The 26,664-nt window shown below is 42.8% G+C and overlaps 1 protein-coding gene and 1 long non-coding RNA gene across 5 annotated transcripts in view; one reads left to right on the top strand and one right to left on the bottom strand.

Moving 5' to 3' along the window:
• The first annotated feature begins 100 nt into the window (after positions 1-100).
• LOC139803839 (uncharacterized) lies at positions 101-24,576 on the top strand. The gene is made up of 3 exons (XR_011729184.1): positions 101-179; positions 23,662-23,770; positions 24,222-24,576. It is a non-coding gene; the product is annotated as an uncharacterized lncRNA (long non-coding RNA).
• Positions 10,855-26,664, bottom strand: part of XYLT1 (xylosyltransferase 1) — a 161,969-nt gene continuing 146,159 nt past the window's right edge. For all 4 annotated transcript variants that reach the window (XM_071760416.1, XM_071760415.1, XM_071760417.1 and 1 more), the window contains one exon: positions 10,855-18,748. In XM_071760416.1, the coding sequence (XP_071616517.1) occupies positions 18,426-18,748 (323 nt within the window). In that variant the 3' untranslated portion in view covers positions 10,855-18,425. The remainder of the gene's footprint in view (positions 18,749-26,664) is intronic.

Here is a 26,664-nt window from a genome sequence, read left to right on the forward strand (position 1 = left end):
AGTGTTGGGCTGTGCTGGGAATCAGAAGGATCCCACTGATGTTCATGTCTTTCATTTTCAGGGAGGGATGTAACTGCAGCTATTGAGAGACAACTGGAACAGAAAAGCACTTCTCTGAAATTCCCTTCTGACATCTACACAACTCAGTTAACCCAAGGATGTGGAATCTCAGCACACAGGTCAGTGCAACAGGCTCCATTTGCTAATATGGTAGAACTACAGCAGAACTGTGTGGAAAACGTGTTGCTAGCTTGCTAAATACAGGAAAATACAGTGACAGTGCTCTCTGTGTAAGGTCCTGGGGCCTAAGGGTTTTCACAGGGTTGTAAGGACCAACATAGCTTTGTGGTATCCTCTGATAGGAATATTATGTTGCTTCCTTTTTTCATTACGTGTGTGTTTTTAAGTCCTTTGCATCATAAAGGAAATACATGTCTTGTGTGGTTCTCTACCAGAACACCCCTTTAGCTCATGCTGAAGTTAAAGATAAACCCTTATCTTCCCTGGGTTGCTTGCATTAAGCTCCAAAAATCCTGAAGCCATTAAGCACACACAGCCCTGAGCCCGTTGGAGCTACTTGCATACTCAGCTACACAAATTGGCACAAATGCTGGTCAGAGACATCACAGACCTGCATAATACCTGTTTGCAATTCTAGGTACTAACTGGGTGTGTGGCTCAGCAGGAAAATGCATACACAAGTGCCTGATGAGTGTCACTCGTCTGTGTGGACCTGCAAAGTCCAGAGCTTCAAGCAAGGGTTTGCTAAAAACCCAGCACTCGTGGCCATCAGTGCAGGCCTGGCCTTGAGAAGGACAAGGCTATTCCCTCTCTAAAGCCAATGGAAAGACTCAACTTACTTTCTTGGAGACAGAGCTGTTTGAGGTTGTCATGCTGGAAAATTGGTTTTATCTGTGTTTAGTTTAGGAAGTTGTCACATGGCCACAGGTCGGGGTGGATTTATTTACAACCTGTTTGTGTTTGTGCACCACATGGAGCAGTTTAATATTTAGGGGTTTTGTGAAGCTTGAGTGTCTGCTTTTAGTAATATCACCTGCAGGGGTTCAGATTTGTTCTTGCATAGGGTAATAAATCTCTCACATGCTTTTTAGGGGTCCCATTCCTTCAAGGCAGGCATATAGCAAGTTACTTAGCTCCCTGGTTTGGCCTAGGTCTGTATTCCACATTATGTACATAGGGTACAATAAAGTATATGTGTATACATGTATGTATTTGGAGTCTGGGGACAAAGAAATATACCTATATATAAATATATAGAGTGAACCTCTTGGCAGGGGGATTCAGCTGTGGAAGAGAGATCCAGCTCCTGGGCTGGTATCTCCTGTGGAGGCAGCAGCAGAGCACAGGGGCTTGCCTGGGGCTCAGTGCTGGGATGTGCTGGGATGGAGCCTCTGAGTTTGCTGCCTTTGCTGAGAGAAAGTCCTGGGGCTGCAGGAGCTCTGCCTTGAGGTTGTGATTCAAAGCCCAGGTCCTGTTCCCAGTTCTGCCATGCATTTGTGTATGTTCAGCTTGTGACTTCTGCCCTTTTATTTTTTCCTGCCACCCTTTAAGGTTTATTGTGCTTGTTTAGCTTTTCAAGCCCTTACAACAAAATCCATCTCCTTTCATACAGATGTAAAGTAAATTATAAATTAACATTTGGTGCATTGAAGCTATGCCTGCCTGGTGTATTGCAGCTGATGACAATTCAGTATCAGTTGACTTTGTGTCTCTTGGGATCATTAATAGTTCCCTCCCACACTGGTCCTTGGGTCACCACTGGCATCTGGCACAGAGGTGTCCTCAGCTTGGCTGCAATGCACATGGCAACAGCAATTGCTTCCTGTGCAATGGAAGTAGAAATATTGCTTTTTCCTTCAGCCCTTCCTTTCTTTAAGGTACATTTCCCCATCTTGGAAATCAGTGCAACCTGCTAATTCACACACTACTAAGAATTTCTAGCTAAACTTTCCCTTCTCAAAAAATGGCATAATTTACTTTCTTTTCTCTGTTTTGATCCTTTGTTCAGTGTAGCCTACCTTCTCTTAGCATTCAGCTGCTTGTAGGATTTCTGTGCAGTTAAGGTTATTAAGTTGTGTTCATATTGCAGTGCTTGCATCCCTCCAAGTGCCTCCCCTTGCTGCTTGGGTGGCTGATGCCCACAGCATTAGGTAAAGAAGATTCATCCTCCTGTTGTGAGAGTTTCACAAAGTGGCAAATAATCAAGGCAGTAAATCAAGTGCATAAATATTCACATCAAAGTTTAAACCTGCAGGGCACACAGAAGGGCCACATATTGTTAAATCTCCCATTATTTATTGCTTTATCAGACAGAGGCATTATTGCATTGTAAAGGATATATACTTCCCCCTCATGAGGAGGAAAGAACCATACAGCACCAGCAAATCAGGACATAAATTCCTGAGATATGTGAGCCTTGATCCTCAGCCTACTGGAGGCAAGGAAAGAGTCATGGCTGAGAGGTTGTGCCCCTGGTCACATGTCCTCCCCAGTCTCGTTCTGATAACCTAGAAGAAAATTAAAGCTTTAAATCATTACAACTAGTGTTGTTTAAGGAATTGGAGAGTGAGCTTTTTGGTCATAAATGGGGATTATTTGGGAAAAGCAGTGGACAGTGCATTGCTCATGTCCAGGCTGTGTCTTGTTTTGGGAACCTCCCAAGTAAACAGGTTTGGTACTGAGTAAATGGGAAAGCCTGCCTGCAGTACTTGGAAATAAATATGGGCCTATGGACCAAATTTCTCTCTGTTGTCTCTGATGTGAACAATCTGAGGGGAAAAAAAAAAAAAAAAAAAAAAAAAAGCAAAATATTATTGTCACCCATATCTGCTCCAGAAATACAGAGGAAGCCACAGCAGCTGAGTATCTCAGAGCCCTCAGAGCCTTTTCCCCTCTCTTCATTCAGTGTGGCCAAAAAGGGAAGGCAGGATCCTACCTTCTGGGACCTGTGGTGATAAACTCAGTGTTATGGTATATGCATTGAGGGATATATTTCCATCTGTCTTTACATTTAGATCCTGATACACTCTACATCAGACTGAGCTTTCAGTTTAATGTTTAAATGGAACTTAAGGTATTTCTGTGAGTTAATCTGGGGTTGAAAATAAAAATAGGAAACTAAAGAGTCAATAATTCGCACCAGAGATCAAACAGGATTTTTTTCTTGCTGAGGAGCATGCAGTTCACTGATGCTTGAGGAAACCAAGCTATGGAAGTAGTTGGGTTCTTTGGACTGATTTGAAACAATGAACCTTTAAATGCTGGTTAACTCCTTATAAAATGGTGCTGAGCAAAATCCTGTTCCTTTGCATGGGAAAGCCTTGTATTTCATTGAGGAATGAACATTGTCAGTGCTTTTCTATATAGTCTTCCATTCCTCTTATTCAAAACTGAAGGAATTGGTATAAATTGGACTCACTTTTATCTCCACCCTCTAAAGAAAAATATTTTTCTAATAAGAAAAATACAAGGTTTATGGGTTCAGTGCTGGTTTGCTGTCAACATATCTGCCTACAAAAAATGTAAGGGAGATTGGCAGAGTTCAGTGTGTGAGCAGGAGTTCTCCAGTGAGATTTCATCTGAGGCACTAAAATATCCACAATCACCAGCTCATGAAAAAAATTTCTTTTTCTGCCTTGTGCTGCCCTAAAGGATTTTCTGGGAGCTTTAGGGACCCTGTCTTTGGGACTTTTTGTTAGCCCCTGATGCCATGCAGGCACAGATTTATGCTACCTAAAATGAGTCCTGGGATGTGCCTGGAGCAGGGCTGAGCCCTTGGACAGAGCAAGAGGATTTGTATGGGGCTCAGCCCTGATGCTGAGCCAGCCCCAGGCTCTGGCTTTAGGAGTCTGGGTTCTCCAGCTGGCAGAGGGAGCTGTGCAGCCCTCACAAGTTTGTGTCAGTGTTGGTCTCCTGAGGCTGCACCTGATTTCCCAGTTAGGTTTGGAGATGACAGCACTGTCACTCAGCTGTGCTCTTCCTACATTTGTTAGAAAGTGATATAGTAAGCAAAACTCCCAAGCTCCTGATCAAGGCTGTCTCAGGAGGCAGTTTTCTCATCAGAGTATTGACTGGTGTTTTGCTAAAAGGCATCTGTTAAAAAACAGGACTGAGGAACTCGAGCCCCAGGGTTGCTGGAATCCAGAAGAAAATGGGATTCCTGAGTGTCACTCATTGCTGAAATATTCTGTTGGATGGGGAGAAGTGAAAGGGTTTGTCCCAACACAGTCAGAAATGTCCCATGGAGAATTTAAGTTCAAAGTTGTTCAGCACCTGCACAAGAGGGGATTTCAGCCTACCTGTGTTTTGGCACCTTCTCCCTCTGAGCCCCCAGAAGAGGTTTTTTTTTTTCTATTAGGACTAGAGAACTTGAAACAGTACAAAAATCCTACAGAGACTGTGCCCTGCTTTGAGCATACACTTCATCTGGTTTCATTTCCCTTTAAGCAGTTTTATCTCACACATTCTCATCCCTTCTTTTTAAACACTTCAGAGGAGACCATTCAGGCTTGGTCTGGAGCCCTCCCATGCCTGGTTTCATGCTGATGCTGGCCCCTTGGATGGAAGGGATCTCCTCCATGGCACTGTGGTTCTTCCAGCATATCAGAAAAAATTCCTTTAACTATATTTGCAATGTAACTCATCTGAATTAGTCTTGCTGCTAATTGTGGGAGGAGAACCACTTGCAAAGCAGGGAATGAATCACTTGCAAATAAAAATTAAGCCTGTTTGGAAATGGAATCAAAAGAACTGAGTCAATGCAGATTTTTCTTCCCTTGGGAGACAGAGCTGCTTTTGGATGGCAGCAGAAATCCCATGATCACAGCAGCACATGCTGGAGGTGAGGTCAGTGTGAACAGCACCTGCCTGGCTACACACAGCCCTGGGGCTGGATGGGCACACCTGGGTTTTGGGGTGTTCCAATGGCCATCATTTCATGGACTCTTTTAGCAACAAATTGCAGTGGTCAGCTGAGGCAAAGTGCTCCACTCCACTTCCCAGGGGCGTGCTCCCCACTTCTTGCAGGAGGAATAAATCTTGCCCACTTTCCCCTGGCTGGGACAGGGCCAGGGCCAGGCTGATCCACACTGCTCCTTCATCCCCATCCAGGCCCAGTGAGACCACAGTGGAATCCCAAGTGCTGCAGGGTGTGTGGGATGGCCACACTGCTGTCACCCTGATGGGTTCTCTGCAAAGCAGAGGGACTGCCTGGGGACGTTTTGGCAATCATTGGTTGTTTTCTGTGGGAGCTATCAGATAATGGTCAGTTTTTTGCTGAGCTGCACTAGAAAATGTGGATGAACTTGTCAGAAGGCACAAACTGTACCATAATATAATACGGATGTGGAAAAGTGCCAGGCTCTGCTTTTGTTTTCACAACAATTTAGGGGGTTATTGCAACATATTTTCAATGGATGGTCTTTTTTTGTTGTTGATTCTGCTCAATCCATCTAAAAAATTTGAAAGCAATTAGAGTGAGAAAAAGAAGCTGAGGGTGGTCAGCAGTGGAGCCAAGCCACTGGGCAAACAGAAAGAAACCCATCCTGCCTGTGTGAGAGCACCAGTGTTTGGGGTTAATGACACTTTTTATCCAGATTGAAGGAGAGAAAAGGAAATTCTTAAGACTTAAAAATATGGCTGTAACGTGAACTAGAGTTCATAGCCAGCTATTGTTTTGAAGTTATTTATTTACCATGACTAATTCAGACGTTCAAGTGTGGTTAATCCCTGACACATGGTGTTGCCTGAGCTCTCTGGGCACCAGAGCTTGGAGCCTGGGAAGGAAATGCCACCAGTTCCCACTGGCAGTGCCAGGCTTCCTTCTGAGCCTGAAATGAAAATCATTACCCCTGAGCTTTTAAAATGCATTTCATATATGTGCATGGGGATGCCCACACGCTGAAATTAAAGCTCAGATGCAGAATCAGATGTCTGCTTCACTACTCCTCATCTTGCCCTATTTTTTATAATTAATTGGCCTGGCAGCCAAGTGTCACGACAGCACAGAGGTGATTTGGGAAGGGTTGGTGGGCAAAGCTTCTGACAGTAGGGCAAGCTCCCAGCTCAGCTCTGCAGCCACCCCAGTTTTAAGGGTAAATATGTTGTTAAGTGTGTTCAACCAACCATCACTTTCCATTTTCCACGCCCAGGGAGCTGAGTGAAATGGGCAGCTCTTAAAAAACAGGTGGTTTATGGGTTTACCCCCACCTAAAAATAATATAATCTTCCCTGTAGGGTGAAGAGCGTGTGTCCCACTGCCCTATTCCTGGCACAGCAGCCTGTTAATAAGGATGCCATTAATAAGGATGAGAAAAGGGAAATCTGGGGGGTGTGAACTGGGTCCAATTATGGCAGTGCCACTTTCAAATCCCTTCAGTTCCGTGTGACACACATCAGGCACGGGCTGAGCAGCACCAGCCAGAGCTTGGCTAAAAATAAACCCAGAGCATCACTGCTCTCTTAGTCTCTCATTGATATTTCTTGGTTTGTTTTATAACATCTTCAAGGCCAGGCAAATGGAGGGCGGGGAGGGGGAAATTTTTACTTTTGAGGGTGGATAAAGATCCAGCTGTTACAAATCAGTGTCATTTTACTGGAGGGATCCACAGCATTCTGGGTGCTTTGGTACATTGAGGCATGCTGAGTAACAAAGTACACAGTCTGTGCTAGTTCTCAGTGCATTCTTATAATGATACCACTTTAATTTATGCTAATTACTTAAATGAATTTAAAAAAAATCATCACTTACCTACCCATGTAAAAGAAAGGGACTGTGGTCCCACTCAGCAAGCAGTTGAGTGGTGGCACCGTGAGAGAGAGCCTGGGGGACAGGGGATGGCATTCTGGAACCCTCAGGTTAAGGACCTGTTTGCTCCACAGAGAGAAGGACTAAATCAGAGAGAAAAGCTTCCAAACAGGGCATTTTTGGAAAGCTGGTGTATGCTTTTAAATACATTCAGACATTGCATTAATAGCCTAGAAGGTGTAAGGTCTCTGCAGTACTGCTCCTCATACAGCAGGTCCCAGTTCCATGTTTCCCAGTCTTTTAATTGGCTCAATCTTTACATCATTTAAATGATGGACATTAACCATGAGGACCATTAAATGAGGACACAGCTCTTGCAAGGCCCATCCTTGCAGCACTCCCCACCACCTGCCCAGCCACTGGGGCCCTTGTCCTTTTTTTTTTTTCCATCTGTTACTCTCTGCAAAGCTGTCTTAAGGAAGAGCAGTTTGAAACAAGGTTTTTTGGGTTTTTTTAAAGTGGTATCTGGTAGATGTGGAGGCTGCATGGGGCAGGAGCAAAAATCCTTCCAGGAATTCCCCCAGCTCACTGCCATGGGACAAGGCACAGCCACAGCCCCTCCCTGTGATGGGCAAAGCACAGGCCCAGTGTGTCCCCTGTGCTGGCCCTCCCTGGGAATACCCACTTGTCCCCCAGCCCCCTGGCTTGGCAGGTCCAGCTGTGGCTGGGCTGCTGGAAATACACTCACAGCACTTTTTCTTTTATCCTGTAGGCAAAAATAATTTCTTCCTCTGAAGGCCAGGGCCAGAATCTTTGCCTGCTCTTGAATGCAAACCATCAGTGAGCAGTAATGGAAAATCAGGGATGACATGGAAGGCAGGGGCTTGCTTTCAGTGAACAAAAAAACCCCAAGCCTTTTAAATTCAAATATAGTGAGGAATTAAAAGCACATATAGACAGACTCTATTAGAAAGTGAAATATTTGATCTTGGTTATTAATCTGTTATAAGAATACTTTCATTTCTCTGCCATATGTATCCAGTGATAGACTTTCATAAATGAGATTGCATTAAAATGTACTTTACTTTCTAGGCAAATCTCTTCTATTGTTATGCAAGTCCTAGTTAGGAAAAAGAAACAATTACAGAAGCAGGCTGAGTAAATTATTTTAACTCATTATACAAGTGAAATAATGCTCCTGCTTGAAGGGTGCACATTCTGCAATACTAAAATGCTTTTGGGAAGAGGTTGCTCCAGCATAGCTGTGCTTCCAGCTCTGGAATACCTGGTGGTTCATGCAGCATGGGGCTGCAGTGTCTCAGGTCTTGCTGACAGACAGACAGACAGACAGACAGACAGGGGCTGAACACACCGAGCTGTAGCACTTTTGTTAATTGCTATTGCCCTTTCCAGAGCTGCCTGGGAGGCTCTGAATTCTCTTACAGTAGTTGGGAGCAGTGTGTAAACCTAAGGGACTGCTTGGACCCTACTCCCCTTCAACAGCAAAACAACAACAAAAAAAAACCCCAAACCCAAAACAAAACAGCCCAACAAACAAACCTTGTTTGTAACATGTGTCTTCCCAGCCATCAGATCAGCATTTGGGCTGCCCTCCTGCAGCCCCATCACCTCTGACTGTGACTCCCCAGTGATATGCTCCTGGATTGTGGCTTTTGCTGCTGCTGTGGCTGTGAAAGATCAAAAGAGCTGAACTTGTGGCCTTGGGGCAGCCCCAAACCAGCCCAGAGCCCTCTCAAGGGCAGCAGGGACTGTATGGGCAGTTTAGAGGCAATGAGGTGAATCAGATGACCTTGGAAAGGTCCTTGACAGTCCCTCACCCAGTGCTGGTGCATGGTGAGGGTGTCAGCTCCATCCTGTCAGTGTGTTTCTGAATCATGTCAATGCTTTTAATAAATTAACTTGAAATTCCTTGGCCATGAAATTAGGACTCTTCTGTGAAGCCACTTTGGTGTTGAGCAGCACAAAGTCAGCCTGTGTTTGGCAGTGGATGCCAAGTGACTCAGTGTTTGACCCTTCCCACCCAGTTTGCCCCCAACACCAGGTTCAGCCCCTCCTCAGCGGGGTGGGTTTAATGCCTGGTGTGGGCTCTGCCCTATTTCATAGCCCTACAAACCAGGGCTTCCAGCCAGGGGTGCCTGGTGAAGAAGACACAACCCCTAGAGAAATGTTGACTTGGTATCAGAATGGCCAAGCTCATCTTTCATAAAGGAGTGAAAAATTGCCATCCGTGTCTGGTTGTTAACTATAGCAGAACCTCATGAATCTTCTGCTTTTTAATCATCAATAGATGGCAAAGATTTACAGCTGTTTGCATTTGTGAAGCCTCAGATTACTAACAGGTTCTCATTTTAGAAAATAAGCTGCAGATTCTTTAGTAACGGATGAAAAATGTCATCTCCTAGCACTGAAATGAAATCCCCATTGTCAAGGCAATTAAATACCTCCTTCCTCTTGCACTTGCTTTACTGGGCTTTCCTATTTTGGCAAACTGCTCTGCAGTAAGTTTGGTGTCATTACTGTGAATTAACCATCTTATACACTCCATAAATAGGATTACAATCATTAGGCATGGCAGCTGCAAAAATGTGATGATGCTATCTCATGCAGACAGAGCTGATACACAGCCTTTCAAGCCAGTAAGATGCTGCAGACAGCATCCAGCAAGATGCATCAGCCAGACCTTTACATGATCTATCAGGATTTTTGTGCTTGGTCTCAGGAAAAGCTTGCAGATTCTAGCTGAAGTCCACAAAGAAAACACCCCACTCAACCACCTGGTGGCTTGATGCTCCTTTGTTTTTGTTTTGCGGGTTTTTTTTTTCTTCTCTTCTTTAAAGTGGCAGCCAATGACACATTTGGAGATAATTAAAACAGAGGTTGAGGCTTTTTATGTATGCCATTAGTGTTAACATCTGGATGAGGAATAAGCCAGCAAAAACCCAGCATGCTTCTTGTACCATTTATAAATAAAACCAGGCTTCAAACCTGAGAGAACTTTTATCCCTCTCCTTTTTCCCCTCCACAAAAATTCTTTTCTTTGGATAAGGACTACAATATTAGCTCTGTGTTCCCTCCTCTGTTAAAACAGACTTCATTGCATCTAAGTGCCAACAAAAGTGGAATTCATGAACAGCAGGTGAAAAGAAAACAAGATCAAAAGCACTTCTGGCTGCCAAGAGAACCTGCAGCAGTGCTTGAAGGTGCATGAAAAAGTCACACAGACTCCTGGTGGTGTCAAAGACATTTGGAAGGGCATCAAGGAGGGTTTGGTTTCAGGTTTTTGTGTGTGTGTATATGGTGGTGGGGTTGTTTTTGGTTTTGTTTTTTTTTTTGTTTGTTTGTTTTTCTTAAGCATCCACATCAAAAAGCAGCACTAGGAGAGAAACCTGCAATACATCATGAGGATAGTGCTACAGATAAGTCACTTGTAGGAGACTTTTAACTGTTCTTCTCCATTGTATCCATGGAAGCATGGAAATCTGTGCTCAGAGTGGAGCCTGTGGTTGAGAACATAAATTTAAGTGTGTACTGGGTGAACATTAGACAGTGGCTGGTTTGGCTCTGTCATCCCCTATGAAAATCTTTGTCTTTCTGAGCTCATCCTTTCAGTAAAGGCAAGGGACCCATACTTTGCTGTCCTTGTAACCAGCCAGCCTTGATATTAGCTCCTATTTTTGCACCCAGCTGCCTATTCATTCTTATCTTGAGGAACAGCTCCTTCTTCTTCTGGGATGATGGACGTGGTGAGGATGTGTGGAAGGAACTGCTCCAACACTCCTCATGCCTGCACCCCTCAGGCTGCCAGCACCACTGTGCCTGCCAGCCAAGCCCCTCTACCAACAAAAAATGCATTTCTGAAAGTCTGAGAATGTTTCCCCCTGAGTGGCTGCAGCTGGGAAATGGAGCCTGAGAGATGACTGACTGGGCAGTGTATTGGCATCAGCACTGGGATCACAGATCAGGAGTGCTTGATCCCATTTTTCCTCTTAAATATCACCAAGCAGCCAAGTTCTTTTAAATAAAGACTCACATTAGGGAAGTGGAAAATAATACCAGATGCACATCTGTTCCTAAAGACAGCCTTTCTTTTTTATTATTTTAAAATTCTGCATCTGAAAACACAGTATGACAGAAAGCATTTATATACAACTGCAGTGTTTTTGGTATAATACAGTTTTTAATACATCCATTTCTTCTTCTGCAAAAAAATTTGCTTTGTCAGACAAAAAAAACCAAACTCCCATTGACAAAGAATACAGCTAAGGCACATTGTTTTCTGCTAAATGAAAGACAAAAGGGTGCAAAAACGGGTAGTGCAATAATTGCTGAAAATCACATTCTACTACAAGAAAAGCATTCTGACTTTGAACTTTGAGTACTGGTCAATTTAAGACATTTCAATATTTCATAAAATACTCCTTTAAATAAATAGCAAAATATCTACATCTTTCAGTGTGTTTCATTTGATTTTCCAATTTTTTTTAAACTTTGCTGTATATACATGGTTTTTCTTTTTCTTATTCAATAGCTTACAAAATACTTCTGTACAGTTTTATGCATATAATGATCTATAACAAAATAGTTATTTCTTAAAACTATATTACCACCAGTCTTTGAAAATGACAGAATAGAAAGAACTTATTATGGACTATGTTAGGCAATACAAAAATCCAATCAACTCAAAACAAAACCAAAATGACAAAGTCAGAAAAATGATTTCATTAACTCAAATTAATTCTTTTCGTTTCACAAATCTTGTTTGCTATGTAAACCCTTTCCAGTTGCCTTTGGGTTCTACCCACATCTGAATACCAGAACAGGATAGGATTAGGGATTCCTAAAAGCACTGCAGCCTGCCGGGAATATTGGAGCTACAGAAACACAACAGTCCTCTGGGGAGAAGTATTAAAGAAACCCATCAGATCCAAACCTTAGCACAAGTCCTTGGGTTCTGATGACTTCAACTTTTTGGATGGAACTCCAAAAACCAGATTCTGAGAAATGCATTTATGACTTTCAGGATACAGCCAAGACTCCTTTGTCTTCTAAGTCTGATTCCCAACCATCACTCAAAATGTGACCCCATGTGGTGAACTCCTTCAGATGCTATAACCACACCATTAAGAGGATGGATCTTCTCCCAGCTAACAGCACAAAGCTGAAAGGAATGCTATTACATCATGTCAAAATGAGTGAAATTACTCGAGAATTTGTCCTGTGCATCTACAGCAATATGCCCTGTTGTAGTCTAAAACTAAACTAAAGGTTATTAAGTTTGTATTTTGTGGGTAATTAAATCAACCTTCCTTATCTAGTGAGCTGCAAAAGACAGAGCTCATAATTTCCTAAGGTTTATATAAACATTTGAGCCTTCCTTTTGCCCACAGGGAAGGTCATTTTCTTCCCTTAAAGACTGCATTTGTAAGCAATTTCTATTGTATTTGTGAAGTGTAGGCTGACAGCAACACAACTGAGCTGTAATAGAAATCTCAAGGTGCCTTTTATTCCTTCCACAACAAACAGAAAAAGTAAGCAAGACACAGACAACACTTAATTCCTAACACAGTTTAAGGCCACATTTAGAAAGGATGAAAGTAAGGCTTTCTTTAAGGGGCAACACACTGGATGCCACAATAGGAACAGAGAGCAAGCGATCCAAAGCTGATAGGATTCACCCAAGGAAAATCTGAAACAACATCCTCAATTTGGCCAGCAGGTCTGTGCCTTTTTTAGATGTAAGCAGGAAAATAAAAAAATGAAACGCCATAGATACTCTCCTCCAGAATATTCCCAGCAAACTGAAGGTGCTCTCCTAGCAAGAGATTGCTGTCTTCTCAGTCAGTCAGGGTGTTAATTACAACAGAACCAAAGACAACTCAAGTCACTACAATATACAAATGCAGCGCAATGAACCGCGCCGAAAATCCTCACTCTGGTATCAGAGGCACCTGTACAGAATCTTGCTGTTTGTTTGGCAAGGTTAAAAGTAATACTTTTAGGTTTTAACAAAGTAGAAAGAGAATTTGCATAGATTGTACATTCAGTTCAAGGAAATTTCTGGTACCTTTTTTGTTGTTGTTGTTGTTGTTGTTATCAGGTAAACGTGTTTGCAGACACAGTGAGGTAGCAGCTGTGATAGCACCCATGAGCAAAAGAAGGTAACCAAGGCAGAAGCAGAGAGGGATCTACACACTAGGGTTGCTTTAAAGGAGCAAAATCAAAACGGTACCTGCAGTATCACATCATGAGGGTTAATTGCTGCCAACACTACATGGAAGTGGAGACAGCCTCATGCTGCCATGGACCTGGGTAACATGGACTGTAGGATCTTGTTGCCTCAATTTTTAATGCTCTAAGCCTGATTCCTCTTTTCCTTACTGTGATAGTGGTGGCGAAGGTTTCCCAAGGTTTTCTTCTACTCTGTGCCTTCAAAGGGAGTTACAAATCAGAGCATTTGCTTGCTCTTGAAGAGTACAGGAATAAGGTTAAAAAAAAAAATGCAGGCAAAAGGGATTTCCCTATAAATTCCTCCTTGCTGCCCTTAAGCCTAATTCATATTTATTTGTCTCCTCTGTGCCTGGCTGCAGCAGCAAGTGCACTCAGCAGTTCCTGCTCCAAGTAACTCCTGCTGGGCCTCTAAAGGGACAGTATCCTGCTCCTTCCAACACTGCATCACTCCTGCCCTCTCTGGGCTTCAGCCCCAGAGCTGTCTTGGCAGAAGCCTGAGGGCTTGGTCCAAAAAGACTTTTTTTACATCACATCTTCAACTGTAATTTAATATGGGTTTAATGTAATGTCCTGTGAATCTTGAAGACTGTCTTGGAGGCCTTGAACGGATGAAAGAAAAGCACATGGGGACCATTATCATCTCTTCACACCCAGGCTGAAGCAAAAGCCAGTGGAAAAGGCTGCTCACAACTTTATGCCAGTCTTCCCCTCTTGCTGAAATAATCAAACCTAATATTACATATAGATGATATGAGCATGCCTGAAAAATCAGGCAAAGATAATTGCTCTCACTTTTACCCACTCCTTCATGTGTGGTAGCACTGCACTGACTGAAGGCTGACCTGAAAAACAAACTCTGATCTGCAGCTGGGGCTTTGGAAGAAGCCAAAGGGATCTGCCTTACACAAGCACAAAGCTTCCTGCTCAGTAGAAAGCAGTGGAGTTGGGCAGGGTTTCATGTGGGCAGCTCCACTGCTTTGGGATCTGGGAAGACAAGAAGGAGGGTGTGATAGTTGGTGACAGTCTGGCAGTTCCCTGACAGCTGTGATGAAAGAGAAACAGAGAAATCAACAGAAAGCTGGTCCTCACTGCCTGGCTGCAATAAAAATCTGGATCTTCTTTCCTTTTTACCTATAAAGTCAAAGATGAGATCTCAAGGTATCAACATTTCTCAGCCTTGCTGTGCAGAAGGTGCCCAGCTTGTTCAAACTTTTGTTTGTTGCAGCAGAATTGTGTAAAACTTTTGCAAAGTTTTAGCATCTTCTTTACTCTTTCTCTCTCCTTTTGGTCAGGTGCAGAATATTTGTGATTCACTGCCTTTACTATTTACTATAATTGTACCTAAGAGTGACTGAGACTTCATCAGTGCAATTAGTACTGGAGGAGATGGACAGAAAGTGGATACAAATTTGTTGGTCCTTTTGAAGGTGCTGCAGGATCACTGTTAATTCTCTGTTAAACAGCTGCACGTGCATTGAAGCCAATATGTAGGAAAGTCAAATTTTAACACATGGATGCCCAGTCCTGTATCTCCAGGCTCAGCAGTAACGAAGGCTTAGCAACAGAGATACAGATGAACTTCCCTGTATAACACCTGATATCATGAAGGAATTGTTAAAATCATCTGCTTGCTGAGAGCACAAACAGTGAAGACATGATTCCAATTCTAAAATCCTTGGAAATAAATAAAAAAAAAACCCAAATCTTTCTGCCCAATGTCCAAATGTCATCAAAGAAAGTATTGGACAAAACTGAAAATAAATTGTCATTTGAGCTGTTAGCCTCAAGGTTTAACATTACCATATAAACAGGCTGACTTTGGACATAATTCATTAAATCACATACTTACAATGCCCTGCAATGTGCCACATTCCCTTTCTGTTCCATGCTGACAGAATCACAGAAGCAGCACCTGGCTACCGTGCAGGGAACTTACACAAGCAAAGCATTATGCAGAGGACAAACGTGTGTGGAAACACATCCCTCTCCTTCTTAAAGGGGTTTTGATCAAAACTGGCTTTCAGCTGGAGTTCAGCAAGGACTGGCCAGTGTGACTGGGAAGAAGTGACACTTTCACATTCAAATGAAGATACACAACCTGCTTGCTTTGTACTAACTGTGGGCTCCTGCTCTGAACTCTCCTTTTCATCAAATGTAACACAGCTGAAGTTATTCTAACAATACATCACGTCCATCCCAGGCTCCAAGTGCCATTTCAGAACCAAAAAAGCCACTCAGCAGGGCTGTCACTCTTAGCAACACTACCACAGCATCAGCTTGGAGCAAGCTCTGATCCCTGCTGCAAACATTTTATTTTTCCATGGTTTTTCTTCACAGCTACAGCACTTTGTAACAGACACAGTGCCCCATATGTAACTTATGTATCCATGTCTGTATATTCATAGCTAGAGTAGAGATTGTTGTTTAGATCCAAAATTTGACTCTGCCCTAGAAGATGTGTCAAAGATGGCAGCTCATCCTTTGATGACTTCAAACACAGACATATTTACTCACAGCATAATGCCACACCATTTATTTGTGTTGGATTTGCCTCTGAAGTCCTTAGTGTCAGCCACCCAGGGAAGTTTTGCCTGAGGAGCCTTTCAGGACCAGTCTCTTCACTTCTACATCCTATGTTTTAACAGCAGCACTGGGATTGCCAGCTTGCTACAAAACTTCTTTGTGTAGATGCTTTTTGTCTTTTTCTGAAAGACACCCAATATAAATTCTGTTTAGAGCTATTTTAAACGTAGCACATAATGTAAACAGATATATCAGCAACCATTTGCTTTCTTTCCCTTTTTTTATACTAAAACAAAATAACATGCCTCTTAACATTTTATATGATAAAAGTGGCAGGTTTCCTTCTAACCACCACAGATGGGATAGTTGCCACCTGCTTGGTCTAGTTAACAATGAAAACTTACCAACAAAGCACTTAAAAACATTCCTGCTTAGGAATAAAAAAAGTATCAAATTTAAAAAACAAGTTATCTGCATGTGCATGTGTGGGTGCACCCTTGTACGTGTGCTTATGTGCAAGAGAGACCAAAGATTTTGAGAATACCCCAGTAGTCTTACTGAGAACAATCACTGGCCAGGATTGGTAATGGGTTTTATTGTGTTCCCTAAATATGACCTTCAGTTAATCTGCAGGGCTTGAACTGTGCAGTTGCCATTGCATCAGTGTGACTAAAGCCCTGGATTTCACAGTGAGGAGTGGAGGTCCCCAGAACAGTTGAAATTCATAAAGGAATGTTAGATTAAAACCAAGCACTGTTAAAAAGACTAAGGAATAACACTGTGATTCTGTTATATCAACCTGTTGGCAACCCTGCTTATAAACACACTTGCTTCTAGAGCTGGTTGAAAATCTGCAACATTCCCTTCACTGAAATACTTCAACCAGCTCTCATCTCTATAAGCTGTCCTAAAACTACTGCTCTCATGTCAAAATCAAGAGACAAAAAGGAAAGGGAGGTGTGAGGGGAGGAAGGCCTTTTCTTAATAAAGGCAGCTCCAGTTAGTAAGATAATGTAATCTTCAAGCTGCAAAAGCAGCACCTACTAATTAGTCATTGACTAAAACATAAATAATAAATACCTAAATTGTTCCTTCTATGCATCCATTTTTGTGCCAGATAAACATTTCAATGCTCTGCCTTGATGCCAGCACAGCTGACACCACAATTTCAAGTCCAAAGCAAACTGCAAGTAGCTTTAAACCCATAGTATGGAGAGACACTACAAGTCACTGGGATCTGTGTGTTATGGTCACCTTGCAACTGTTATTTAAAAGGGAATTCAACCTTTCTGTGAGATGTGGTTACAGAATGATTTAAGGCTCTACTTCCCTCCTGATGGGGCCTCTTAACATGAATCAGCAGAAAGTTAGCCATGAACACAGAAGGGTAAACAGATACCTTGATTACATCAAGAGGTTTTTTGGTTTTTTTTTTTCCCCTAATTAACCCAATAGCTTTTAATAGCCTTTTTTTGGTTATATTGTTAACAAGAGATTACTACAGCAACAAAAAACAAAGTGCATGTTTTATGCTAATGTTAAATGCATTAGTTGGAGATGAATTTCCATATAAAACTTAGATTTTTGAAAATTACTGGAATGTAAGGGAATTGTTTTTCCTGCTGTAGAAAAATGCAAATAATGCAAAAGGTGCCTATTTAAAACAAGATGCAGCCCGCTAGAAATTCTGAAGACAGGCATGGACTAAAGTTTCTTGACAGAATAAAGTAAAAGCACCAAGAAACACAGCATTGCTCTCCTTCACATTCAGCTTGTGGCTTTGGTCAGGACCCCCTGTCCTGCCCAGCCTTCCAGATGCCCTGCACAAGCCTAGAAGAGCTCACAGAGCAGAAATCAAGAGAGAGAATTAGTGTCAAGACTTCATAGCCACAACTCAAATTAAGGAAGAAATGTGTTGCAGATGTAGGTCCCAATTTTACTGGTTCTACACAACTCCTTCCTGAGGGAAAAAACCCAGCTCACCAGCAAAATCAGCAAAGGGTCTGAACAGACACATCACAGCCCACCCCAGGCTGCACAGTACTTGCTGTACTGAAAATCTGCAGAAATGCTTAGGTGCTGGTGGGCTTAGAAGAAGCCCCTGCAGATTTGAAACGTTTGAAACCCCAAATGATTCTTTGTTCTTTGAGCTAATACTCATAGTACCCAGACCCTGCCCCTGACTGCATGAGACATAAAAGGCTAATACAGCAAAACACTGCTTCAGTTAAGAGCTTATAATGAGATTAGTCTAAAAAATCTCTGAAAGCTATCTGAAAGTTTCTGCTTTTGCTCTTTTTCTCTGACTAGGATAACAACAGACATTAGCTGAGCCCTGAATTACTTTGTGTTATTAAAAAAAAAAAAAAAAAAAAAAAAAGTGAGCAGGTACCATAATTATTCCACGTTCCGTGAGGTAGTGTGGTCATACAGGCTGCAGCCTGCAGTAACCACCCTGCCCAGGAAGCCCAATAGAAGGGGATTTTGCAGTGATTTATTCATGGTAGCAAAGTAATGAAAGCCTATGTAACAGCAGAGGTACAGACAAATTTATTTTTAAAAAACACTTTAGCAGCTGCTCCTTCACTGCCCTCTCCATGGCTCCTGTTACTGCTGCTGTTTCAAAACCTGCAGAAGCAGCCAGGGTACGGCCCAGGCCCCATGGGACAGCTTGGGCTGCTCCTGACAGAGCTGATGGAGGGGGCAGCACCAAAGCCTTGTCAGAACCTTTTTTTTTTTTTTTTTTCTCTTTTTTCTTTTTCTTTTAAATAAATGAATTATATTGCAATAAGAAACACAAAAGTATGACGTTCCCTTGAGAGATTCACATGTGACCAAGGTTAAATTCCCTTTTAAAAACCTGTGCCGGAGGAGAGCGCGCCGGGTGCTACCTCAGGCGCCCGTCGGGCTTGACGGGGCCCAGCTCAGATTTGGGGTCTGGGCTGAGGGAGCTCCAGGCTGTCTGAGCACAGCCCTGCATGACAGGGCAGGCACTGGGGCCCGTGCTGCAGATGTCCACAGCTGACCAGACACTGCTGACCAGGGAGTCCACCCAGGCCTCCAGCCGGGCACCCACCAGCCCCGCGTTCCTCTTGGCCTGGTCTACGCGGGCGGCGCTGATGGGGATGTTCAGGACGGGGTTCAAGCCCTGGAAGCTCTGCTCCATGTAGGCATTCTTTGGAGGGCCGCTGTGATACTTCATAGCTTCCTCTGGAAATGCAGAAATAAACCCAAAAGTTAGTGCATTAAAACAACCACCACCCCAAACCTTCAGGATCTAAGGGTACAGCAGGATCTAAGGGTACAGGCAAAGAAAAAGGCAAAAGATGGTGGTGGCCTGCAGTGCATACAGAACAGTGCTGAGGACACACTTAAACCCAAGGATGATGCTCAGCTCTTCAGCTCCTCACACTCACCCTATGAGCTCCTCTCACCGTGATGCTGAACCTGCCAGTGGGGCATGAGCAGGGTGAAGCACGGAGGCTGGAAGCAGCACTGTCCTTACTGTCCTCGCATTCAGCTGCAGTCCCCAGAGCTGTGTAACCCCCAGGCACAGCAAAGAGCTGTTTGGCACTGCAGAACGAAGAGGCAGACCCAGCCTCAAGGGCTTCCCAGCTAGGAGCTGCTGTCTGTACGCAGAGCCTGATCAACATGCAGCTCCTTCTCAGGAAAAACCCATTTTGCATTCAGGAGAAGCTCATGTTTCCTCTTTCACTGCAGAAGCAGCCTGGAAGATAAGGCCTGTGCAGCTATAGTCACTCCTGGGGACAGCCAGAGAAGGCTGTGCCTTGAAATTAGGAAACAATTCAAGGATACTCAGGTGAGAAGGCTACTGACCCTCGGCAGACCTTCAAGTGCTAACACTGATTTGTCTAGAAGGGAGAGCCAAGATCTCACCCTGTTTTGCTTTCTGAACTGATGAACTATGGAAAAGTCACAATATTTGCTGACTCGCCTGCCACCAAAACCTGTGTGATGGCATTCCTTGGACTGGAAGGATAGCACCATGGCCTTGGACAGACTGGACCCATAACAACATATGTGTAGTCCCAACATCCTTCCTGGAAGTGCTTCAGTCAATATGGGAAGGTATGCTCTAATTACAATTATATTTCAAGCTCTTGTGCCAAAATAACTGATCACAACCATTTCCTAATGCCACTTCTGCTTGCATTGTGGTTGCTTTCCGTACAGTAACTCTTCTACCTCAGCAGGAAGCAGTACATTGCCCCAGCTCAGGGGTATTGCAGTAAAAATCACTGCCAGGCTGTGACAATGCCTTTGAAGATCCTGAACTGGACACTGGGGGTCAGAACACCCTCATCCAAGGTTGGCTGACTTAAGGTCCAAGAGCAGACCAAGGTGCTGCTCATCAGATCAGAACGAAAGCCTCCAAAAGTGTTCACTGCCTGCTTCTTGGGAGTGAGTCTTCAATCCCTTTTTTCTGTTCTCAGCTGACTTCCCTACCATCCTTGCTCCAGCAGCACAGAGGATCTGTTCAGCTCTGCCAACACACACAGAGTCTAGAACACAAAATGGGCCCATTCAGGGTGCTCCAGGCTGGGAAAGCCACCCTGCTCGGGTTGCATTTAAAGGCCAGGATTATATATTCAGGGCTACAATTCCTTCCACACGTCCTTACTGCCTGCTCTGCAGCCTGACACTGAGCCCTTTCTTCCATGCAGAGGACACCATCTCAGGCACTGGCAATAAATCACTACATTTATTTAGAGGGAAAAGGGACAGTTAACTGGAGCTTTGCTGTTACATTTTCAGTCTATAATGTCAAATGCTCTGCAAGTCTATTACTTAAAATCCCCAATTAAATTAGTTCAGCACATCCCCATCACCATTATACATCGTTTAACTGTTCCTGCATTCAACTAAACCCCTCCTTTTATTTTAAATGGTAGATATCCACAATAACCTCCAGTCAAAATGAGTTCATCCCCTGCACGTGGCAGGAGTGTGCTCTGCCAGAGCACTGCAGCTTCAGAAACAGAACAAGTACACATAATTAAATTTCCTCCTTTGGAAGCAATTAAATATGGAAGATTGTTTGTCAACATATTAGTTAAATAGGAACATTCTAAGTAAAAATCCCAAAACAACAAAGAGCTGGCATTACTAGCAGGATCATCTGATGGATACAGGCAATCCAGAGTGCTTGTTGAATGCAGTCTGTTGTGCATGTGTTCAGTGCATGGAACAAGAGACACCTTTTTTCTGACAAGCAGCAGGAGGAAGCAGAACTCGTGCCTGGTGGATTATCAGGACCAGAAGGAATGAAACCTACAGAAATTGTAAAAGCCAGTGCTGAAGATGCAGCAGGAGAGCAGCTTTTTCTGAGTCTGTGACCCTTGTTTAAAATCAGTGGGCTGCTTTTGGTAGAGTAAGGCAACATCTTCATCAAATTTAAATTTCTCCAATCTTGCTATTGCAGTAATTATGTGGGATAAACTGTGCTTCTCCCACCAACACAGCCCCAACACAGCTGTCTGCAGCACCAAGTGACTGCTGGGCTCTGCTCCAGAACTGGCTGCACTGGCAGGTACAACACCAAGAGTGTTTATGCCACTGACAAGAAACTTTTTTGAAAAGCCACAAACACCAGCAGATAGCAAACGACAAGGCTGCTGAGGACAGTACTAAAGTGAACAAAACATTAGGTTTATCAGTGCTACTGCTACCCACGGGGAAAATGTGTTCTCTGATGTGAGACACAATGAAACCCTGACCTGGTAGGGGTCTGCTGGGTCCCACAGCAGAAGGAACAGCCTAAGCTAGGTGTCCTATAAAGAAAGAGAGAGGTAACAGCAATTGGAGTGCTGAGGAAATGCTGAGGATTCAACCCTAAACCCTCTCCTGGACTCTCCAAGTCTTTGTTAAAAAGTTCACAGAAGAAGTGAGGAGGATGCTGCTCACCCAAGCTACAGTTGATGTGGGATGTTGCTTGTGGCACTGAGGGAAAACCAAGAGATGGGTAACTATCACTTTATAACCTTCTGGGCTGGGACAAAAGAAGGACAGTGTGGATCCCAAGTGCTGAAATACTGCATAAAAGGAAGCTGGAGATATACCAGGCATGCTTTTAAAACACTCACATTCAGTCCTTGATCACGAAAATATAAGGAAGAGGCTTACCCAATGAGATGTGTGTTTAGACATTTAAATCTGGACAGGTAGAGTGACCAATTCAAACCTAAGTTGAATTGCAGACATTAATCCAGATTTTTATGCTGTAACACATATCAAAATAGCCCTCTGACTTCAAGACAGGTTCCAATGCAAAAAATATTCCCTTGACTCTAAGATATTGCTTAAAAGTTATTTTTTCTCCCCTCTTTTTGTTTGCACTTTATTTCTCAACTGACTTGTCTTAGTAGAACTTCTTGGACTAAAAGCACAGGCTGAAGTCAGCCACAAATATCTGGCAGTTCAGTGCTTTTGTGTGGGTTCTTCATTTTGCAGAAAAAACAAATGAGTTTAACACAGAAAGTGGGCTAAGGAATGAAAAATGTGGTTACCTTGGTACACATAAAGGTTTCTTTTAAAGCAACAGAGAACATGCAGCTTTTTTTCTTGACTTGAATTGTGGTGAAACCCTCTGCCAAAGAGGTAATTTTTTAATTGACATTTTGTTTGTTTTCTGTTGCAGCAAACAGGGCAGTGCTGCATTTCATCAGTGGGAAGCTAATAGATCCTTTGTCATCTAGATCTGCACTAACTCTTGAAGCAAATTCCTGTCCTCAGGGTTTTCTCAGAGTGACAATTCTGGGGCATGTCTACTCTTCTGCAGCCATGCACTTGCCTGCTGCTATCACTGCATTTTTCAAGAACATGTTGTGTTACCTCTGGTTAATTTAAAGAAATCACAGCAGTTCTGACAGAAGTTGCCACCCACATCTGTACCAATGCAATTAGAACTGATTGAGCCACTGCAAACAACCAATGGCAAAACAAAGGTTTCTCAGAATATACTTAAGATGATCTATAAATATGGATTAAGTTAAAAGGCCTTAGAGATGCATGTGTGCATTGCAGGATGTCTGCTCATGCTGTCAAACCTCTGAAAGAGGTTGCTGCAGCTGGAGGGAGGGCACAGGGAGCAGGAGGGGGCTTCTAAGGCTCCCTGTCCTCTTGTGGAGCACCAGAGATCAGAAGCTCCATGTCTGGGGAACTGAACACGAAAGGTTTCTCTCAAGGTGAAGAAGGTGATGCTCTTCTTCACTGCCCCCCTTGTTGGAAGGAATAATAGTTTTATTTATTCACTTCTTTTCATTCCAGTATTTGGTATCAGCTTGAAGTCTCCACCACAACTGAATTTGTCCACTGGCTCTCAGTAACCTATTTAGTTTTAATGAAACAGGTTCTATACATTAAACACTCAACAATTCATTATCATCACTCCAGCTGGGAGATGCTGTGGAAACTTTGCCATGAATATAAACTCAATTTTAAAAATGAAATTGCTTTGGCTTTTTCTCTGCCTTCTGAGTGCCCCTGGGAGACACGTGTGATCACACTTGGCACAACTGCTTCACATGGACTTTGTGGAGCATGGAAGGGTGGGAAAGTGGGATGATGGGGATGCAGTGCCAGCCTTTACTGAATTCACTCTTTTAGTAGCTTGGGTTATGGTCTGTTAACTACTGGCCAAATGCTCTGAATTATACCTCTTGTTTGGCTCTGCCTCTCCAGCCCCTATGCAGGGGACCTGGACATCTGGCCTTGAGCCTCTGAAATGCACTTAAATTCAGGCTGCCTAAATCAACCCCCTGTTTCTGTCAGCACTGCTGGTGATCTGCTGATCTCCCTGTGCTGTCTCCTCCACATGTTACATTCCCTCTCTGTCTTGGCACAGTTTAATCCTGGGGTGTCCTGCTGGTCCTTGGCAGCCCTCCCGTGTCCTTACAGTAAGCATGAAGTACTTGGCTTTAACACAATCAGCCATATGGTGAGAAACTCAAAATTGCCATTTAGAAGAAGAATAAAACAGAATCTGGTTGTGCAGGCCATTGAGGGAAGAAGACACTGGTGGAGCAAGTGAACCTGGTTTCTCCAAATGATTTATCTCACAAATTAATCTCATTTTCCTTTTCTTTTTTTCTTTCTCCAACCAGGTAAATATTTGAAGGCATTCTTGAGGCAGAGCTGATCAGAGACACAGCTCACACTAGAGAAAACAGACACAGAGTTGGATGACTGGAGGGGGAAGAGAAGCAAGAAAGAGTAAGATCAGATTCTAGACTTTACACTAAAATAGCTTTGGGAGCCTCATTTACAGTGGAAATACCCCAGACCTCCCAGTGCACTCTGCAAATCCATATAAGAACTGACCTCTTCAGCTGTTACAGATCCAGGTTTTAAAAAGGTCAATGAATCTTTGTTCTTAAAACAATTTACATTCAGACAATTATGCACATCTGGACACAATATCAAAGAAAACACCTGCTCTTGATTTCCCTTTATGGCTTTACTTGTATGCACAGGCTTCAGGCCAAAATTAATAAATAAATGGGAATAGAAAATGAATAAATGAGCTGCATGTGCTTTTGTAAACTGCTAAAGAAAACATCTTTGGTGGTAGCTATCCCATGCTTAATTTTTTAAAATTGTAATCATGAATTTGGAGAGCCATGATACAGGCATGAATGTTTTGTTTTGCTTTGATTATTTGCAGAGGTGCAAGTGGCTCCTTCATGATGCTGGGAAACCAAAAGCAACTTTGTCTTGTGCTCTGTGCTGAGGTGATGTGTAGGTAAGTGATGATTTAAGGAATACAGTGACTGTTGTGTGCATGCTCTCAAGATAGGAGATTTTACTGGCTCTTGCCAGATTTGTGCAAATGGTTTTTATGGTTTTTAGATACAGTCAAAGAGGGGCTCACAGAGTGATGTGACTGTGCAGGCTCTGGTTTCCATATCTGGAGTATGAGAGTTATCCAGCAAATGACATGCAAAGTGGTATGAAATGTACCAATTGTTAAAAAAACTTCTGAAGTACTGAAGTAGCAAATTACTTTCCAGGGTAATCTTATTTACAAGAGCTATAGTTTTTTTTTGTTTGTTTGGTTGGTTTTTTTTTTGTTTTGTTTTGTTTTTTGTTTTTTGTGGAGGGTGAGAGTGTAAAGATGGTTGGAAGAACAAAATTTTGAAGAAATCCCTAATAAAACATAGCCCCCTCTTCTGCTGACAACTCCTGGCTAATTCTCATAGATACTTTATTTTCAGTGTTAAGATAACACAATAATTCTATCCCTTCATTTTAGAAAATTTTTGGCAACTTTTGCATTATTTACAACAGTAACAGAAATGGTTCTTTTAGAAGGTCTAATTCTTCTGTCACACTCTCACAATGCCTTTATTTGGCAGAGAAAAATATATGTAAATAATGAAGAGGTGACAAACTGACAAAAGCTGGAAATCAAAGCTAAATGACAGCTGTCAATACAGAGCACAACAGTCTCACTGACACAGAAAAACTTTAAAAAAACCAGCAGCAATTTGCATTGTAAATATAATTCTAACTACACTGGAGTATCACTATCTGCCACTGTAATTAATTTTCTTCTTTACCTTCATGCCTAAGACATCTGGAGATCATACATCATATCATCACTAGCAAATCACTCCTGAGGCTTTTTTCCTAGATAATATTGTTCCCAAGCTTTATATTTCATTCCTACAGTGGATCCTGGTTACCATATGAATGAACAGGGCTCTTTATCAAAAACCATGAGCCAGCTCTTCTCCCAGTGTATCGCTGGGCAATACAAAGTAACTCTGCATTTTCAGTGGAATTATTTCAGATTCAGTTTGGACCAAAGGGATTTATGCCTTTAAATCATAAAATGTGGGCTAATGTTTGAAGTCTGAGACATTCTTAACTGTCCACAGGGCTCTCATGTCATAGGGAAAAGCAGCCAGGTTAATAGCTAAACGCCCTATTTTCCATCCAATTCACGCCTAGCAATTAAATTAGCAAAGAACACAGATTTATTCATTTCCAGGAGGTGCATCAGTAACAGCTGTTCTTAGAAGTAGGCTGTCTCAAACTTAAAAAATTTATTCCTGCAACCCATGGCATTTCTTCACGATTTATCATTGCCTATTAGCTAACAACAGCAGCAGCCTGGTGGTTTAGTTTCTGCTGAAGAAACGATGCCACCAAATGTTAGAAGAAGAAATGAGTAAGCCAGCTCTTCTGCAGAGAAATGTGTAGAATCAAGCCCCTGTTGAGCAAGATAAGGGCTGCATTAGCTCCCAGCAGTTGTCTGGTGGTGTTTGCATTACAGAAGCAGCACGTTATGCTGAAAGGTAAATGCCTGACTCAGTTTATTTGCTGCCTTGTCAGGAGGAACTTCTGAAAACTTAATAGGATCCATTCACATATCTAGCAACCTTAAGATGTTTAAAGCTATGAATATTAATCCTGGGCAGATGGAAGCACTTGAGCATGTTAAGAATAGTGAAGATATTCATAGCAAACAACTTGTTTTGATCTTATTGAATAAGAAAACAGGTGTGGCTACAGAAGGTTCTCTCTTCTCCCAGCCCAGTGTCCTTGGCACTGGCTGAAGACCTGAGCACTCAAACAATGCCTGTGCCACTGCAAGCTGCTGCTGGGTGCCTGCAGACATCTGTATTTGGATATTCAGGGCTGCTGTAGCAAGGAAGAAAATGATTTCTTTCTAAAAAATGTCAGCATGGGTCTGACAGTGCACTCACCAGGATCACCATTTCCATGGAACCTTTTTTACAGGTACTGAGTGGGGTTTGGCAGGTGTCAGGCAAGAGCGAACGTCTGAACCTGACAATGTGTCAGGTGAGCTTTGGCCTAGGGGAATTTTGTCCAGTTCAGCATTTTGTGTATTAGTGCTTTTATCATTAAACACACAGACTTTGTCAAGGCAGCAGTTTAGACATCTGTAACTCTTCATGAGCAAATGTGAATGAAAAGCAGCAGAGGTCCATTTTTCTTTCTATTTCTAAGTGATAGCTTTTACGATAGCTGTTACATCACTGAGAGGCTGAAGCTCACTGGTTTGCAAACTATGCATATTTTAAAGATATAAATAGCCTATTGTTCAAAGAGGCTGTGTTTCACAGACTGGATACAGACAC

The sequence above is a fragment of the Heliangelus exortis genome, chromosome 17 (genome assembly GCF_036169615.1).
Source record: "Heliangelus exortis chromosome 17, bHelExo1.hap1, whole genome shotgun sequence".
NCBI lineage: Eukaryota > Metazoa > Chordata > Aves > Apodiformes > Trochilidae > Heliangelus > Heliangelus exortis.